The sequence below is a fragment of the Hibiscus syriacus genome, unplaced genomic scaffold, assembly GCF_006381635.1.
Source record: "Hibiscus syriacus cultivar Baekdansim isolate YM2019G1 unplaced genomic scaffold, ASM638163v2 tig00110678_pilon, whole genome shotgun sequence".
NCBI classification, from domain to species: Eukaryota; Viridiplantae; Streptophyta; class Magnoliopsida; order Malvales; family Malvaceae; genus Hibiscus; species Hibiscus syriacus.
Window position 1 is genome coordinate 1,299,437 of NW_024062822.1, and position 19,376 is coordinate 1,318,812.

The window sequence follows — 19,376 nt, forward strand, 5'->3', positions numbered from 1 at the left end:
CATCTATTGTAATACATGTAATTTCACAATGATGTTTTCATTTGTTAGGAACAAATAATAGCGGTTTGTAATTTACCTTTATGCAATTTCCATGCCTTGTAACCAAAATTTTAATTGGAGCTTTTGCTGGAGATGGTTTCAACATTGGCTTCGTTTTTGTCTCGTTAAAAGTTTTCGTAGTTTGTATTTCAACCATTACCAAAATTAGCATTCCATATATACGTACTAAAAAATCTTGATAAATACTTTCCTCCATTATTTTGTAGGAGAAAAAAAGCTCACCAACCCCAAATCCGCGAACTCCTTTTCTAACCAATGCATCAAAATATAATTCTCAACGGTGTAAAAGCAGTCTGAAAGTGAAATCATATGGCATTAGCTGCACAAGTTGTGGAAGGGGCTCTTTCCCTTTTCTCTCCAAGCATTTCACTGCTTCCTTCCTCCCTTCATCTGGCAGCTGCAGACAAACCAAATCTATCAAAGATTCCAAACCCTTTACAAAGTCCAGCAGATACCAATCCAAAAGCTTTGGAATTATTAATTCGTTTGTGCTCGACATCCCCACTGCTGCCTGCAGGTAGTCTCTCTTTGCTGTTTCCAAGTCTTCTTTGACACCAGCCGCCGTGTATACTCTCACCTTCATTACCGAAACCGGCATTTCAGCACTTAAAAGAATGAACCCGAAGTTTTATATATTATTCGTTTCCATAGAGGATTGGGTAGTTAACTAAGAGTGTTTCCGACTATCTATGAAAGGAGATCGATTTCAAAGCAAACTTACAGCAGGAGATGACCAGCTTCCACATGCAAGAGCAAATGTAACAAAGGGTTCGGACCACTCGAGACCGAACATATTGCGTGATTTCACCTCATCACTTTTGGCTGCTTTAGGACAGGTCTTTAATAGAAAGAGAGAAAAGGGGTATATTTCCAGTTAGCAATATAAATTTTTTCAAGCAAAAAGATTATGGATGAATTTAATCCTCCCCTCTGCAAAAGTAAATATACAAGAAAGAACACTTTTATATACTTAAAAATTTCAAATGGAAAGGAAGTCCTAATATAAAATGCTCAATTGTTATTGCATTTAGCAAGTGTCCTCCCACAACTATTGTAGCCTGGGGCACCATAACCATAGACGAATATTAAGTCAAAGCATCCAAAAGCCGACATCAACAGTAGCTCAAAATAGCAACCATTATTTGAATGGGAAAAAATATGGATGAAACATGCCTTTTGCATTAGTGCTTTAAGTGTTTCAGGAAACTCAGGAACCCCATGCTCCAAAATTGCCTAACAGGCGCATTGCAAAAGAATTATGCTCTTGTGTTTTGCATATTAAGGTCGACAAACGTATCTTAATCCCAGAACCTATTAAAACATTAATCAAAATAGACATACTTACATTCATCATGCAGGAATTATAAGTGTTTATCCAAAATGCAAGCTTCTGCTGGTGGCTGAGACCCTCTAAATTGACAGAGGCTAGCTTCTCGAGCAGAAACCTGAAATCATAATCACATAGATAGGCTGAGTAGAAAATGTGACAATAACATATTATGCAAGAGAAACTAACCCAAGATCTTACTTTACTTTATGATTTAGAAACAAAGCATTTGAACACTGGTTTAGGTCAATGGTTTTCGCTTCAATTGCACAAAGATGTTTATAGGGGCCAATATCTCTACTTTTAAAATCTGAACAGATACCATAAGGTTGCGTTTGGAAGGGGGATTGTGAGATTACCGGGGGAATTTTTTTTCCAGAATGTGATACCCATATTTGGATTGCAAAGATTCCCGGTAAGGGGTAATAAGCTATTCCCAACAGTGAAATTTTGAGGGTTTATTACCGGGAATGTCATTCCCCCAATCTCTTAGATATTAATCTTTTCTCATGACTTTGGACTAAAATGACCTTAAAATAAATTTACTTTTTCAAAAATATCATTCTCCTAACCGTTGAATAAAAACAATTCTACGAAGGATAAATTGTACCTTAAACTATTTTAGATTTACAAAAAAATCCACAATTAAAATTTTATATGAAGTTCAGTGGTAAAAATAAAATTAAACCCTTTCATTAAACTAATTTATCTTTTAAATTTTGTAAAAAAAATATATAAATTCTATGAATTTAAATTTTTTAAAGAAAATATATAAATTAAAAATAATAAAATTATATATTTTCTATGATATTTTATACAAACACTTTCTTTTAAATATTAGAATTTAACTTGTTTAAAAAATAAATATATAACAAGGATAATTTGATAAATTATATATTACAATAATCTTTTATTCTTTTAACCAAACATTGTAATCTTACATTATTGCTAAACAAATTAAACACAACAATACAACATTCTTAGTAATGTGTTAGGTAATATTATATCCCGGTAATCGTATTCGGAGGTAATGTTACATTCCATAAACCAAACGCACCCTAAAAGTTTTGAAATTCACATTCTATAGGTAAAGTCCTGGATTCTACGGCTTTATCTTTCGAGGTGCTCTGTTGAAAATTAAAAAAAAAGAACAAGTTGGGCTGCTAAGTAGCAGCCGGCTGCTAAAACAAAATGGGGAATGTGGTTTTTTAGTCCTTTTGCACTTTAGGGTTAATTACAAGTTTAGTCCTAAGTTTCAACTATAAATACCCTAGCTCATTTAGCTTCAAAATCATCCCAAAACATTTCTTTCTTCATATATTAGAGAGTTTTCTTGTGAGTAGTGAGTGTTTTGTAAACACCTGTAAATTTTCTCTCTTAGTAAAAGATCTGCAGTAGCCGGAGACGTAAGCACAATTGGTTGAACTCCGTTATCAATTTTCGGGTATTATTTTTCCGCTTTTATTTCGCATTCTCACTAATCTGGTTATAGGGAAATTACTTGTACTCGGTTTATTTCCTAAAAACTGGTATCAGAGCTTTTGGTTGTGAATTTTATCAATTTTTCTGTGAGGTTACTATTCATTACTATTCACTTGAATAGTGAATTTCGTGAATAGTGAAATTCAGTCACGATACGAGTTTGTCGACGGTGGTGTTCTAATACACGATGGTTCGCAAGAATTGTCAGAAACGATCCAAAAGAATCCAGATTCGAGTGGAAGCGATGGCTGCAGACGAAGGGAAAATGAAAATTGAAAAGTTCGATGGTGCGGACTTTGGCTTTTGGAAGATGCAGATTGAAGATTTTCTATACTAGAAAAATCTTTATCAACCTCTCTCAGGAAAGCAACCAGAGGGCATGAAGAATGAAGACTGGACTCTTCTCGACCGACAAGCCCTCGGAGTCATCCGACTGACGTTGTCCTGAAATGTTACTTTCAACATAGCAAAGGAAAAGACCACGGCGGGTCTTATGGCGGCTCTCTCCAGTATGTATGAGAAGCCATCGGCCTCAAACAAAGTTCATTTGATGAGGCGATTATTCAATTTGCGGATGACGGAAGGGGCATCGGTGACACAACACCTAAATGAACTCAACACAATCACAACCCAGTTGAGTTCAGTGGAAATTGAATTCGATGATGAAGTTCGAGCTTTAATTCTCTTATCATCTCTACCAGACAGTTGGAATGCTACTGTTACAGCAGTCAGCAGTTCTTCGGGAAACAACAAATTAAAATTCGACGATGTTCGGGACCTGGTATTGAGTGAAGAAATTCGACGGAGAGAATCAGGTGAAGCATCAACCTCCTCAGCCTTGCACACGGAGTCTAGAGGGAGAACTTCAGAAAGAAATTCAAATCGTGGCAGATTGAAATCCAGAAGAGGAAAATCAAGAACAGGAAATAAAGATTTTACCTGGTATAATTTCGGTAAGAAGGGTCACTTCAAAAGAGATTGCCGAGCACTGAAGAAAAATACCGGCGCACAAGAATCTGCCAACATGACAGAGGAGACAGGTGATGCCATGATTCTAAGTGTCAACAGTCCGATTGAATCATGGATCTTGGATTCAGGAGCATCTTTCCACTCCACCCCGTGCCAAGAAATCATGGAGAACTATGTCAGTGGTGATTTTGGGAAGGTTCATCTAGCTGATGATGAAACCTTGAAGATCGTCGGAAAAGGAGACATCCGACTAAAGTTGCCAAACCAGACCACCTGGAAGCTGACATGAGTGAGACATATTCCTGGCCTCAAAAGAAATCTGATTTCTGTTGGACAGCTTGATGGAGAAGGATACAGTACAACCTTTTCAGGTTGTGAATGGAAGATTACCAAAGGAGCACTCGTCATTGCTCATGGTAAGAAGACTGGTACTCTTTATGTAACCTCAAATTTAGAGAATATCTTTGCAGTATCAGATGCTGATGGAAAATCAAATCTATGGCACCAAAGGCTTGGCCATATGAGCGAGAAAGGGATGAAGACACTTTTGTCAAAAGGGAAGCTGCCAGATCTAAAGAATGTAGATGTCGGACTATGCAAGGATTGCATCTTTGGCAAACAAAAGAAAGTCAGTTTTGCAAAGATTGGCAAGACACCCAAGGCAGAAAGGTTAGAATTGGTTCATACTGATGTATGGGGACCATCTCCAGTTCCATCTCTTGCAGGCTCACTATATTATGTCACATTCATCGATGATTCAACAAGGAAGGTGTGGGTTTATTTTCTGAAGAATAAATCAGAAGTGTTTGATACCTTCAGAAATTGGAAGGCCATGGTGGAAAATGAGACTGGTTTGAAAGTCAAGCATTTGAGGTCTGACAATGGAGGAGAGTACAGAGACAATAGATTCAAAGATTTCTGCGCAAACAATGGGATCAAGATGGAGACAACAGTTCCCAAGACACCGCAGCAAAATGGCGTAGCAGAGCGCATGAACAGAACTCTGAATGAACGTGCCAGAAGCATGAGGATACATGCCGGATTGCCCAAATTTCTATGGGCTGAAGCTATCAACACTGCAGCTTACCTGATCAACCGTGGGCCCTCAGTTCCTTTGGATGGTGGAATACCAGAGGAAGCTTGGAGCAAGAAAGATATAAACCTTTCACACTTAAGAGTGTTTGGTTGTATTTCTTATGTACACATAAACTCTGCTGAAAGAAGCAAACTTGATGCTAAGTCCAACAAATGTGCCTTTGTTGGTTATGGCGGTGATGAGTTCGGTTACCGGTTTTGGGACTACGAAAATCGGAAGATCATCAAAAGCAGATACGTCATTTTCAATGAGAATGTGATGTACAAAGATAGGTCAACCGTAGAATCAAGTAGTTCCAACATCGAAGCTGAAACAAAGGAATTTGCTGAATTCGAGGAGATTTCTGGAAATGATGTTCAGATCAGTCCTGAAGCAGTTCAAGAAGAACCATGCACACCGGAACTAAGACGCTCCTCCAGAATTCCTAAACCAACCCAACGGTATTCTCATTCTTTGCACTACTTGTTGTTGACTGACAATGGTGAACTAGAGTGCTATGATGAAGCAATGAAAGTGGAGGATTCGGTCAAGTGGGAGTATTCCATGAAAGATGAGATGGATTCGCTTATGTCAAATTAGACGTGGGAATTAGCTGAATTACCACCAGGCTAGAAAGCACTCCACAACAAGTGGATTTACAGAATCAAAGAAGAGCACGATGGGAGCAAACGATACAAAGCAAGATTGGTTGTCAAAGGCTTTCAGCAAAAAGAAGGTATTGACTACAATGAAATTTTATCTCCAGTCGTAAAGTTGTCTACAATCAGACTGGTGTTGAAAATTGTAGCTGCAGAGAATTTACATCTTGAGCAGTTAGATGTAAAGACAGCTTTCCTTCATGGTGATTTGGAGGAAGAAATCTATATGAGGCAGCCAGAAGGCTTCATAGAGGCAGACAAGAAAAACCTGGTATGCAGGTTGAAGAAGAGCTTGTATGGTTTAAAACAAGCTCCTAGACAGTGGTACAAGAAGTTCGATAGCTTCATGAGTAGCAGTGGTTTTATCAGATGCCAAGCAGATCATTGTTGCTACATCAAGAGGTTAGACAACAGCTTCATTATTTTATTATTGTACGTTGATGACATGCTCGTTGCAGGCTCAGACATGCAAGAGATTATACACTTGAAGCAAATATTGTCGAAGCAGTTTGCTATGAAAGATCTGGGCGCTGCAAAGTAGATTCTTGGGATGAGGATCAAGAGAGACACAAAGTCGGGGACTTTGATGTTATCACAGGCTGAGTACATCAACAAAGTACTCTCCAGGTTCAACATGCAAGATGCTAAACCAGTAAGTACACCTTTAGGTGTTCATTTCAGACTCTCTATAGAACAGTAACCAAAGACGGAGGAAGAACGTGCACACATGGTGAAGGTGCCGTATGCCTCAGCAATTGGAAGTCTGATGTATGCCATGGTTTGTACCAGACCAGATATTGCTCAAGCAGTGGGAGCTGTTAGCAGGTACATGAATAATCCAGGCAAAGTACACTGGGAAGCAGTCAAATGGATCCTCAGATATATGCGAGGTACCACAAACAAAGCACTTTGTTTCAAAGGTGGAGATACGATACTGATAGGCTATGTAGATGCTGACTTAGCCGGAAATGTTGACATCAGAAGGAGCACTACAGGGTATGTCTATACTCTAGGAGGAACTGCAGTGAGTTGGGTTTCTCAACTACAGAAGATAGTTGCTCTCTCCACAACCGAAGTAGAATATGGCGCTGTTACGGAAGCCAACAAGAAGATGGTCTGGCTCCAAAGTTTCTTGGAAGAGTTAGGCAAGAAACAAGAAAACAATGTCTTGTATTGCGACAGTCAAAGTGCTATCCATCTAGCAAAGAATCCGTCTTTTCATTCCAGGACGAAGCACATACAATTGAGATATCATTTTATCTGGTCTCTTCTGGAAGATGGGATTTTGAAACTTGAAAAGATCAGTGGAGCTCAAAATCTGACAGATATGTTGACAAAGACGGTGACCACGGACAAACTGAAGTTGTGTTCAGCTTCAGTTGGCATGCTAGAATAACAATACCAGAAATGCTGCTGCATCGATCGAGGTATGAAGATGGATTAAAATCAGTCTTCAATTGGGAGATTGTTGAAAAAAAAAAAAAAGAACAAGTTGGGCTGCTAAGTAGAAGCCGGCTGCTAAAACAAAATGGGGAATGTGGTTTTTTAGTCCCTTTGCATTTTAGGGTTAATTACAAGTTTAGTCCTAAGTTTCAACTATAAATACCCTAGCTCATTTAGCTTCAAAATCATCCCAAAACATTTCTTTCTTCCTATACTAGAGAGTTTTCTTGTGAGTAGTGAGTGTTTTGTAAACACCTGTAAATTTTCTTTCTTAGTAAAAGATCTGCAGCAGCCGGAGACGTAAGCACAATTGACTGAACTCCGTTATCAATTTTCGGGTATTATTTTTCCGCTTTTATTTCGCATTCTCACTAATCTGGTTATAGGGAAATTATTTGTACTCGGTTTATTTCCTAACATGATCAACCTTGCAAGAATGCTAAACAAGAACCTTACAATATCCTCAGATATTTTGTTTGGTGTAAAATCAGCTTCTGACATTTTATCATCTGATGAACTTGAAGGGCTTCCTTGTTCACTTTCCTGGTTTGCTAATCTACCATCTAGCTGGACAGTAGGAAAATCCCACAATTCATAAAACCACAATGAAGCGAAGAACTACGCTTCTTTTAACCAGAAATCAGTACATACCTGCACCTTAAGAGGATTCAAACATTTTTCTGCTGATTCAAGCTTGGTTGGAAGTCTCTTTACCAGAGTCACAATGTTGGGAACTTTCTTATCCAGAGATTTTTTATCCTTCAAAGCATTGCCAAATGATTGGTTTTCTTTTCCTGTGACATCTCCAGAAGCAGAATTGAATTTTGTGGAACCTTGTCTCCCATTTGTCGTCCTGTTAAAGCACTGCCCAGATCGATTGTGAACCGTATCCAGAGGCAATAGTTTTCTGCTTGAAACATTTCTAGAGAGAGATGGTTGAGTTCTGGAAATGGTTTGTACCGGACTCGTCTCGTTCACAGACGAAGACTTTGAGCGCTGGTGGTTAGTACTTCGAGCCGAAGGCTGCTCAACGGTGAATTGATTCGAATTCTCCACATTCCTCTTGGAAGATGCATAGACAGCCTCTTGATAAAGGCCTTGCCTAAAATTCACTACTTGCTCTTCAAGCCTAACAACTTCCTCTTCCAAAACAGCTACCTCAGCAAGTAACTCTAGTGTCTGAAAACCCCTCAAAAAAAAAAATTCATTCTCGAAACCAAACATTACATAAACACGTAGAAATTTCCGATTTTCAAGTATCAGAACAAGTCTTCCTCAAATGCAGCATGCAGTTAAGTTAGACTTACATATGGAGGTAGGTAAGAAGGAAGCCGAGGAAGTGCCCCTAAAGGTCTAGTAAAAGCTCTCTCCAAAGCTCTATGCACATTCTCTTCATGTCTAACCTTCATTTTTAGCTTATCAACCTGCAAATCACACCGATAACACCTCAAATTTGTTATAAAATGCAAAATATGCAAAAAAAAAAAAAAACTAGGAGAAAATCAATTGAATACACTAAAAGAGTGTATAATATTTGGTTACATCTTGTAATAAGGCTATTTCCCTTTCCCTATTTGATCTTCTCCTGTTTGTCACTGCTTCGCCGGTACCAAGTGTTCTACTTCCCTGATTCTTCTCCATCTTCTCCTTTGTATAATCCAAAGGCAAAAACAAAAAATGGTAAATTCAGTGAAGAAAAAAGATTTACACAAAGAAATAGTTGAAATAAAGAAACTTGAAGAAGACATTACTCATTTCTCTTTTTATGACACAAGCAATAATATAGCAAATTAAAACGATTTCAGAATGGGGGAAATTCAAATTTTCTTCGAAGTTTCAACTTTAATCCTCAAATAATCAACTTTGGACATTCAAACTGAAAAATAAAAAAAAACTCCAAATCTTGTAAAAACAAATTAAAGGTGAACATAAAAAAAAAGGAGAGGGAAGAGTGAAGAGAGAAATTACTTTATTGTAGTGCCCGTCAAGATTTAAAGGAGCTTTCATGGACTGAAGAGTGTTGCGGACTCTTGTATTCATCTTCTATTCTCTTTTTCCTTTTTCTTTCGATTTAAAGAATCAATATCCAAAAATTAAACACCCTAACAATGCAACAAATATCTACACTTTTACTACTACTACTAATAATATTCCCATGATCTGAAAGAAGCAATGCAAGCAGAAGAAAGAAAACAAAGCAATAGCTTTTTGATATTACTCTGAGACGAAATTAAAAATAAAACGTGGGAGTGATAAAGAAAAGAATTTTCTTTGAATACCCTTTGTTTATTTCTAAGTTGAAGAGCGGGAAAACTTGAAAGTAAAGCGACCAGGAAATTGCTTGCATGTAAATAGGTTTTTTACACTGCAAGTTTTTGTTTATTTATATACTAAAAAAAAGTGGATCAAAGCTTTGTATTATTGTAGAATATTAATATAAAAGTATTCAAAAGAGTGAAGAAGCAGAGAAAACGACGAGGATTGGAGCTTCAAATCGCTATTGAATCCAAGAATAGCGTAACAGATGGACAAACCAAAGCAAAAACAAAAGATAAAATATTGCATACGTAAGTAATTATTTGTCGTTGATAACATCTTAATGAGATTGTTTATTTTATTGAAAACAAGATTTTGTTTAGCATTAAAGAAATGGTAGAGTGAAGACAAGAGTAATTTACTGGCTTACCGCCATGTTCAGTTCATCAGCTTCTGTATTAGATCATGAGAGAGGCTTTTGTCATCTTCTCTTCGTTTAGGTAGTGCTTCAATTATTTTTGGCTTTATAAAATAATTGTTTAAACTATAATGTCTTTCATTAATAGATGCCTAAACTATTTTTTTTAAATGATTTTGATGTCTAACGTTACAAACGTTATTACTTTACGTGCAGGAGCCATTAACGGTATTTGAAACACCATAAAATTCGGACTAACAATTTCGGGTTTACCCGAGAGGTAAGTGGATCCCGTAAAATTCATATTTTAAGCCGTCGAGTCAAGTTGGGTTGAGTTTGGAGAAAAATTTAGCTAAAAAGGAGTTTTTAAATTTTGAGAAATTAAAGAGGGACCAAAGGTGCAATTATCTCATTTTATAAAAGATGAACCTATTTATTTCCTTCATACTCTTTTTCCTACCATTTCTTCTTCTTCCATCTTCTTCATCTCCAAGGGTCAAGACCAAGCTAAAGAGAAAAGTTGGGATAAATCTTCCAAATCACCAAGTAAAGGAGTTTGGTTAAGCAATGAGCTTCATTTAGGGTTTCTAAAATTAAGGTAGTGTATTTCTAATTATTTGGAGTATCAAGTTCTCATAAATTTAAAGATTTTGCAATGATTTGATGATTTGAGCAACTTAGGGTTTAGTTTTGAATTCTTAAGCAAATCACGTTTTAGGTGTTAATAATGTGTTTTTATGACTCCTTAGGACCCTAAACAACTTACTAAAGCTTCATAATAAGATTAAGAATCAACCCAAATCATTTAGAATGATTTTTGGGTGATTCCCGAGCCTAAATAAACCATTTTTGGGTTCAGGTATCGATAATGAGAAGAACAATATCGATACTAGTTGAATTGGGGCAAAAATTAGGGATGTAGGCTGAGAGTATTGATACTGCCAGGGAGAGTATCGATAATACCCCTGCAGTCTCGATACTCAGGATGATAGTATCGATACTAGGCATCAATTTCAGAAACAAAATACATTTTTAGTACCGATACTCATAGGGGCATCGATACTGCATGTAGAGTATCAATACTACTCACTTTGGATGGTCATTTTTGACCCGTTTAAAGCCCATAAGAGTTAAGGATGATCTGGAGTAGTAAGACTTAGTCTGTGAGGGACATAAATGACCAAACATACTTAGAAACACTAATAGGAGTGGGTTACAACATATGTAACTATATTAAGCGTATTACGTCGAAATATCTTTTTTCAGTTTCATTACCACATTCCCAAAGCATTATATAAAATTGGGTTAATTACCCCATTCATACATGAATTATATCCGATTTTCAGTTTATAAAATTGGGTTAATTACCCCATTCATACATGAACTATATCCGATTTTCAGTTTCATACATAATGTTTAAAAATTCTCGATTTCATACATGATGTTTTTTGTCATTAACAGAATCACCTACTTCCCTCACGGAAAGTGACGTGGAACCCTACGACAACGACATGTAACACTTTAAAAATATGTTTTTAGGTAAATTACACTATTCATCACTCAACTATCTTCTCACTCTTATTTTAGTCACTAAAATTTAAATTTTTTTAATTTAATTATTAAACTACACTAAACCTTAACCAGAGAAAACGTTCGTCTCCCCCTTTTTCTCCCCTTTTTTTCCTATATATCTTGACCTGTACTCTTTCTTCACTATTTGATCGCTTGAATTCATTTTTTTAACATTCAATATAAACATGTGCACAGAGAAAAGAATGTCTGATTTCATCTTTTGACATTTTTCCTTGAAACAATCACAAAAACTACAATATATCTTAACCTGAAATCTTTCTTCAGCATTTAATCGCTTTTGTTTATGTAGGTGTCTGCAACCATGCATTCCACTTTCACTGCATCAGCCGATGGTTGAAGACCCGTCAAGTGTTTCCTTTGGCTATGCTTTGCCTCCCATGTTCATGCCGCTCGGATATTTTGCCCCGTTCCATTCTTTTGACTCCATGGAACTATTTCCATAGCTTTGCTTTTGCAGATAATAGTGAGTGGGAGTTCCAAAAGTATGGTCACTAGATCTTTCAGAGTGGCTACCCGGTTGAACCTCGTTGCGGAAGAAGGTTGCTCGTATTTCTTCAGTTTTCTGTAGATTCTTGTAATTTTTATTAGGAAAAACATTTGGTTGTATGAAATAGAATTGGAATTTGACATGCTCCCTGTGCAAAATGCTAAATTTTGAATGAGAATTATTCCTTCTTGTGTTGATCCCTCCCTTTCATGCTCATTCATGATATCATCCTCTGTGTACAGATTGTATCATCATTCTACAGTCTTTTGATCAAAGATTGTTGACTACTTTTTAAGGTTCGTCTCCCAATCAGATCCTTCACTAAAACCAAAACCAAAAGTGCCATCTTTTATAAATAAATCAACTCAATTTTCTCTCATTTCCCAAAAGAAGTCAGAACAAATAAGACCCATGAGAAGCCACAAGTAAAAAAAAGAGAGAACAAAAACCCAAGAATTTAAAAGTTGGGAATGCTGACCTTTTCTGCCAGTGAAAGAGCAGAGATTCAGATCCAAAGAGGAGAAGAAAGCAGCAAGGAGCATTGACTTAGTTGTTGAAGCAATGAAGGGGGATTCAGCTTTTGCTTCCAAATCAAATAGAGAAAAATCTGTAAAAAATTATGTTTTAGTTGATTAGTTTAATGAGATGAAAGAGAAAAAGAGAGAGTTTGAAGAAGAAGCAGAGTGAGCGGCGTTATTTCATGGCCGTTTAGGTCGTCACCGGTAGGAGTAGTGGACGATCGATGGTGGCCGGTGGCGTTAGTGAGCATATGAGCCTTTGACCATGAGAAAGAAGATGGGTTTGGGAGAAAGAGGGGGGAGACGAACTTTTTCTCTGGTTAAGGTTAGTGTAGTTTAATAATTAAATTTAAAAAAATTAAACTTTAGTGACTAAAATAAAAGTGAGAAGATAGTTGAGTGATGAATGATATAATTTACCTAAAAAATAAAAAAACATATTTTTTTAAAGTGTCACGTGTCATTTTATTAGTGGTCGTAAGTTTCCACGTCACTTTATGCAACGGAAATGGGTAAATCCGTTAACGGCAAAAAACATCATGTATGTAATCGAGAATTTTTAAACATTATGTATGAAACTGAGAATCGGGTATAGTTCATGTATGAATGAGATAATTAACCCTATAAAATTTTACTATTAGTAACTAGTGTACAATGTGCATGGGCCGAATTGAATGAATGATGCCTTTAGTAGCAGAAACACGTGAGGGTTCATGTGCCAATCACCCAATCTAATATCTAGTCATTTTAGTTTTAGATACATAAATGATAATTCCATATGAAATATAATAAAAAAGGTGAAAAAATAATAATATAAACTCTATTTTGCGATGATTGCAAAGAAATTATAGTTTCTCGGTGAGTGTTGTGCACCCGACAATTAATTGAAGAAATAAGCAAAATTAGGATTTAAGCTATTAGAATTTAGATGAAATGTTAATTTCTTTAACACATAAATATGTCAAGATTGGCCACCAACAATTTTAAGTGCACAAATTAAGATATTGGTATACCTTACAAAATCCTAACTTCCAATCCAACTTTTTTAGTAGAGTCATTCCAATTAAAATGTTATAGTTTGGACACTCTTCATCTTGTACAAATTGGTGGTTACAAGCTTTAGTTCAATTGTTCATATTTTCATTTCCTTAAGAGATATTATTCAATAAATCTTAATATTTATAATCTCGTCTTTTAAGAAAATGACAAAAGAATATTTAAAATTGAGTTTTTTTTTTAATTTAGTCAATTTTTTAAATTGTTGATTAAAGGCGTTTTGGAATATTAAAATTAGAAATAATTAACTGTTTTGAGATAATATTTTTTTAAAGAAAATATCGTGGGTATAACAAAGCTCAAACATTAAAGGAATAAAAATTACATCACATGTTTGAGATTTGAATAGACGATTACCTTCAAGATATCACACGTAAAAAAAAAAAAAAAGGAAACGGAGGATGATTCATAACAATAAAAAAAGGGGGAAACCAACTAAAGTCTAAAACTAAGAAAGGCAAGTCTTGAGTTTGTATTGAAAAACTTGAAAACAATGCAAGAGATGGTCCCCATATTCTCAAGCTACCACTTCATTCAATATAAGTTGGGTGGTCCCAAAGGAGGTGAGACCCACTTTGGAATTATGGGTGAAGGGCTAAGGTCAGGGTGAATGCGGTTCAACCCCAAAAAAATGTGGGAACAAATGCTTAAGTTTGATGCTAAGCCTAGCTGACCCACATGCAAAAAACAAGGCTTTTATCTCCTCCCAAAATCACCAAACCATTGGAACAACAATCAAAACAAACTTCAAAGGTAAACAAAGTTTCAAATTAAACTGCTCAAGACTATCCTTTGATTGTCGAGTACAAATTTATTACCTTTATTCTTTTCGAATGTAAGAGAGACATGTTTAAACTTGACTTTCATTTTGATTTTGTGGAATTTCATGTCGTTTAACTGGGAGTTGGAAATTGGTAGAGGTTACCTTTGCCGATGGTTTAATCCGGCTATCCAAACACATGGGGAGATACTTTATAACATTAGATACGACACAATTATATAATACAAAATGGTAAAATATAATGTGAAATACCATTAAAAAAACATATAGGGACATGACACAAATTTACCAGTATCCCTACATCCATGATTATAATACAATAATATATAGGAACAAAACAAGAAAGTGGTGATCCATTCCTCTTGGCATCAACGAAAGGCAGAAATCAATTTACGAGGGAGATGGCGAGCAAACAATTCCACAACTTATCATTTTTTTTATGAAAAAAAAATATTTACATATAAACACACATGATAAATGAAAAACTGAGCTGGAGTACCAGAATTTTTACCAACTAATAAAAAGAAACAGTGATTACAGCATCCAGATCAGCTGGTATATTTGTATGCAATATCTTATATGGGACAGAGAGAGGTCCCCAAAAAGGAAAAGCCCGATGGATCACTTTCCCAATTGGCTGTACCCGTGATCCAAAAAGTCAAGTAGGCACCTACAAAACTGTACCACCAAGGATAGGTACCCATGCACCAAGACAGAACCTGTTTACAGACTGGAATGAAAAACAAGGATTTACCTAAAAGAAATTTCATGTGCTTGCCCGGTTTAGTGAGGAATCAGCCAGACTCGGAATTTCACAAATTACATGAGAGTGACCACCACCAAAGAAAATGGGACGGTTGGGAGCGTAGATTTTGTTTGTTGAGTAGGTTATGGAACTTTCGACAGAAGATGGTCCCAGGAAATTCCCGTATAAATACAGTTTGGCTCACAATAAACTTGTCCTAATGTTTGCTCTATTTCTGGCTCAAAACAAATGACTATCCTGTCTTGTCCACATCATTGTCTCAAGAGGTGAAAATGCACCTTATCTCTCTATTCATTCAATGCTCAGAATCATTATAATGAGAAAGCTATGGCATTCAGACAGTTTTTATATCGAAAGCCTACCTTGCCGATGATAAGGCTTGGAAATTGTGTGTCCATCTTAGCACATGCTGTGAGCTGACCCATATGACAAGTTCCTGTAAAAAGGAAGAAAGGAGACATACAATAACAAGCTCACGGGTTAATTGTGTAACCGAAAAAAATTATATTTCCCCCCCCCCCCCAAGAATTGCCATAATGAGGATCTCAGAATATAAATCGAACCAATAATTCCCTTCTCATATAACAATAACATGCCTTCCAACGTCGACAAAACTTGGAATATAAAGGTTAATATTGTCCAGTGCAAAACACTTTTTCAGCTTATACAGCAAGTTAACACCTTATTCTCATAGCTGATTAGACAGTCATAGAGTAAATATTCCATTCTTTGAAGGCTGGAATCCACATTAATTAACATTGGATCAACCATATCGGTAGTATCCACAAGCACGTAAAAGAACTACACAAATTCTTAACTTTACTGTATAATGTATCGAGTTAATAACTAATTAGACCCAAGTGGTAGCACTATGGCGGGCTTTTCAAGGTCCACTAATCACTTTTATACATTTAGGGGTATATGTGCTTTTCCAGTCCAATGTCTCCCCTAAGTTCAGCAGACAATAAAAAATTAGTTCCTTTATTAAATCATATATCAAAATAAAAAGAAATGTATGCACAAGTAGAAGTCCATCAACTCTACTAAGCATGTTTATAGCTACAAACATCCACAGATCCACCATAGTAGGTTCCTTATTCACCTTATGCTTACTAAATTCATAATACAAAGGATGAATACTCTTTTAATTAAATCCATAATCTTTATAAAATGAAGTGCATTGATGCACTCAAGGACCCACTGACCATGTCAAGGAAACATGCAGAGTCGGTAATTGCTTAGAGTTCCAGAAATGAACATTAGATTTAGATGCCCTCCAGAGATGATTGGAGCATATTACATTATATTCTCTTTCAAGTTGCAAGAAAACAAATTTTCAATAGATTTTTATCAATATCAATCCCAATAAAAATATGGGCCTGTAGTATACATGTTTTGTTGAAACTGTAAGCTTCTGTTACAGAACCAGGCGCTATGGATGAAAGAAAAAAAAGGCAAAAGAATAACACAATTGTGTCTACTAACAAGATCATTTTGCAGATAAAGAAAACTTAAAAAGATATTAATATCAAATGTTTATAGAAGTTTTGATAGGATGTTATTTTACCTATTTAAAGGGATATGCACCTTGATTACATATTTGATAGTATAGGGCTTAATGCACAGGTGATCTACTCGAGTATACTACTCAGTCCTTAGAATTAACAAGTAGACTGTTCTAGACATAAGAAATTCTATCAAAAGACAGAAGTTCTTGCCTTATTTTACAGCTATTCACTCGCACCCATTCCCACCATGCACTCATCATCGCACAAATGCACATTACACAAATACAGGTCCAAACACACTATCCAAGTTATCCATTTGATGTTCTGCTACCAGGAATACAATTTAGAAGCCCTAATTGTAGGAATTTCGTATATTAAGTTGGCATCTATATTTTCGTTTGGTCCTTCCGAGAAACTTCTTCTTCCATGAATTAGGTCCAAGCGAACACCTTTTAAGAAACGCTTCTGAGCTTTTTTCCTTTTTGCTCAACATCAACGGCACGAAGAAAAATATGAAGTTTTCCTTTATGTTTCTCTAGCGTGACGATATTTGTTTATTGTGGAAGACAACATCTATTTCTCATCCCCGTGCGCTAAAATTAAAATGCAAAAATTGCTTCTAGGCATTCCATTAGTTATGTATCAACGTTCCAACAAAAATACTTGTATGCATCAAACTGCCCGGGTTCAGCGGGGTAAATGCATTAAAAAGGGACAAATATTAGCGGATGGTGCCGCTACGGTTGGTGGCGAACTTGCTTTGGGCAAAAACGTACTAGTAGCTTATATGCCATGGGAAGGTTACAATTTTGAGGATGCGGTACTCATTAGCGAGCGTCTAGTATATGAAGATATTTATACTTCTTTTCACATACGAAAATATGAAATTCAGACTCATGTGACAAGCCAAGGTCCTGAAAGAATCACTAACGAAATACCGCACCTAGAAGCCCATTTACTCCGCAATTTAGACAAAAATGGAATTGTGATGCTGGGATCTTGGGTGGAGACGGGCGATATTTTAGTAGGTAAATTAATGCCTCAGGTGGCGAAAGAATCATCGTATGCTCCAGAAGATAGATTATTATGACATTAGGTATAAATATATTAAGTATATAATTAGTTATAGATATAACGCATATTTTATTTATATATTTAAATAAATAATAAAATAAACAAACCAAATCCTGTTTATTATATTCATTCTATAAACCAAATCCTGTTTATTATATTCATTCTATAATTTAATTTGAATTTTATACGATCAAAATAGGATTTTAGAAATAGGATTCTTTTTAGAAATAAGGAATAAATTAGAAATAAGGAATAAAGAAATCATGGATAAATCCAAGCGACTCTTTCTTAAATCCAAGCGATCTTTTCGTAGGCGTTTGCCCCCGATCCAATCGGGGGATCGAATTGATTATAGAAACATGAGTTTAATTAGTCGATTTATTAGTGAACAAGGAAAAATATTATCTAGGCGAGTAAATAGATTGACCTTAAAACAACAACGATTAATTACTATTGCTATAAAACAAGCTCGTATTTTATCTTCGTTACCCTTTCTTAATAATGAGAAACAATTTGAAAGAAGCGAGTCGACCGCTAGAACTACTGCTCTTAGAACCAGAAATAAATAGGCTTACCCCTTCAATTGATTCAAAAGTATCAAACGTAGACTGATGCTTTATTCAAATAGAAGTTGTAAAACTACACTTGTAACCTCAAACATTTTCACAAATGTTTTGTTTAACATCTCAAATTACTCAACAAAAATTTTTATGAACCCATTTTTTAGCTTCGAGGTTTTTAAAATAATAAGTATATTTGGTAAAAATTTATTGATTTTATGGGTTTTTACATTAAATAATAATGTCATTATATTTGTTTTACAATTAATACCTCGTGTTTTAAAAAATCGAGACATATCTCGCTTCTAATGGAACGTGAGTTCCTTTTGAAACATTGGATTTTATTTGATTTAAAGCGTTGCTGCTTTCTAAAGATACCTCGCGTCCTGGGAAAAATGAGGTCCATCAAATCCTCGTTTCAGGATGGGTGCAAGGCTTATTATAAATAAAGGCTCATTTTTAAGGTTTCCCAAACTGATTTCAAAGTAAAATGTCAATTTTTTTTAATATTGTCGAATTCTCGGTAGAAGTCTTAACAAAAATTCTACTTCATGTTGCTTCTAACTCCATTCTTGAGTTGCAAGAGTCTCCTTGAAGATACCAGTCAATATTACATTTTCTGAAATGTTTCCATGAAGAATATTACCATCATGCCGTGGGATCAACATGAGAAGGTGGCTCACCAAAAATGTCTTCATTCTAACAATCTTAAAGCTTTATAAAGAGAGGGCATGTTTAATTTTTTTTAGTGGAACAAATTCAGACTTCAACTTACATTGTTTGAAGCAAGCAACCGATAGAGCTCACATTCTTGTCATATATGTCTATGACCTTATTCTAATTTGTTTTGGTGACGAATCGAGGGATAAAGGACTTCGAATCGTGAGAGTTCTTGATATCACAAAAATAAAATTACTACATCTTTGTCCGAAGATGAATCCTTTTTTACTTTTACAATCGTGGTATAGTCACCACATTGTCTTCCTAGAATAAATCGAAGACTGCAGTTGTCCTACCAATTCTCCAACGTTGGCACTGACATTATGACAATCTATGTACTTGTTATGCTTCTTGTTTTTGGAACCACGAAGCTAGTTTGTTTCGTTAAGTTGTATGTTACTGTCATGTTCACTATTATTAGTGTCTTTTATATAAGAATATACTTTTTAGAAATGTTATTGTCTTAAATATTATGTAATCAAAATATAACGTACGAATTTTATATGACATAGAGGTTATGTAATTTTTTTAAATTAAATACGATTTAATCAAGAAATGATTAAATCTAACACTAAAATCAAAATGATTAAATTTAACTCGAAAAAACACAACATGCCTCACTTC

The 19,376-nt window shown here is 35.5% G+C and overlaps 1 protein-coding gene across 1 annotated transcript; it reads right to left on the bottom strand.

Moving 5' to 3' along the window:
* Positions 1 to 279: 279 nt before the first annotated feature.
* Positions 280 to 9,174, bottom strand: LOC120138244. Its single transcript, XM_039153777.1, has 11 exons — positions 8,984 to 9,174; positions 8,558 to 8,662; positions 8,323 to 8,439; positions 7,667 to 8,194; positions 7,443 to 7,582; positions 1,589 to 1,747; positions 1,406 to 1,505; positions 1,234 to 1,293; positions 1,035 to 1,118; positions 782 to 898; positions 280 to 637 (listed from the first exon to the last, which is right to left on the bottom strand). The coding sequence occupies exons 1-11, from the start codon at positions 9,053 to 9,055 to the stop codon at positions 335 to 337; spliced, it is 1,785 nt and encodes a 594-aa protein (XP_039009708.1). The 5' UTR covers positions 9,056 to 9,174; the 3' UTR covers positions 280 to 334.
* Positions 9,175 to 19,376: the final 10,202 nt, after the last annotated feature.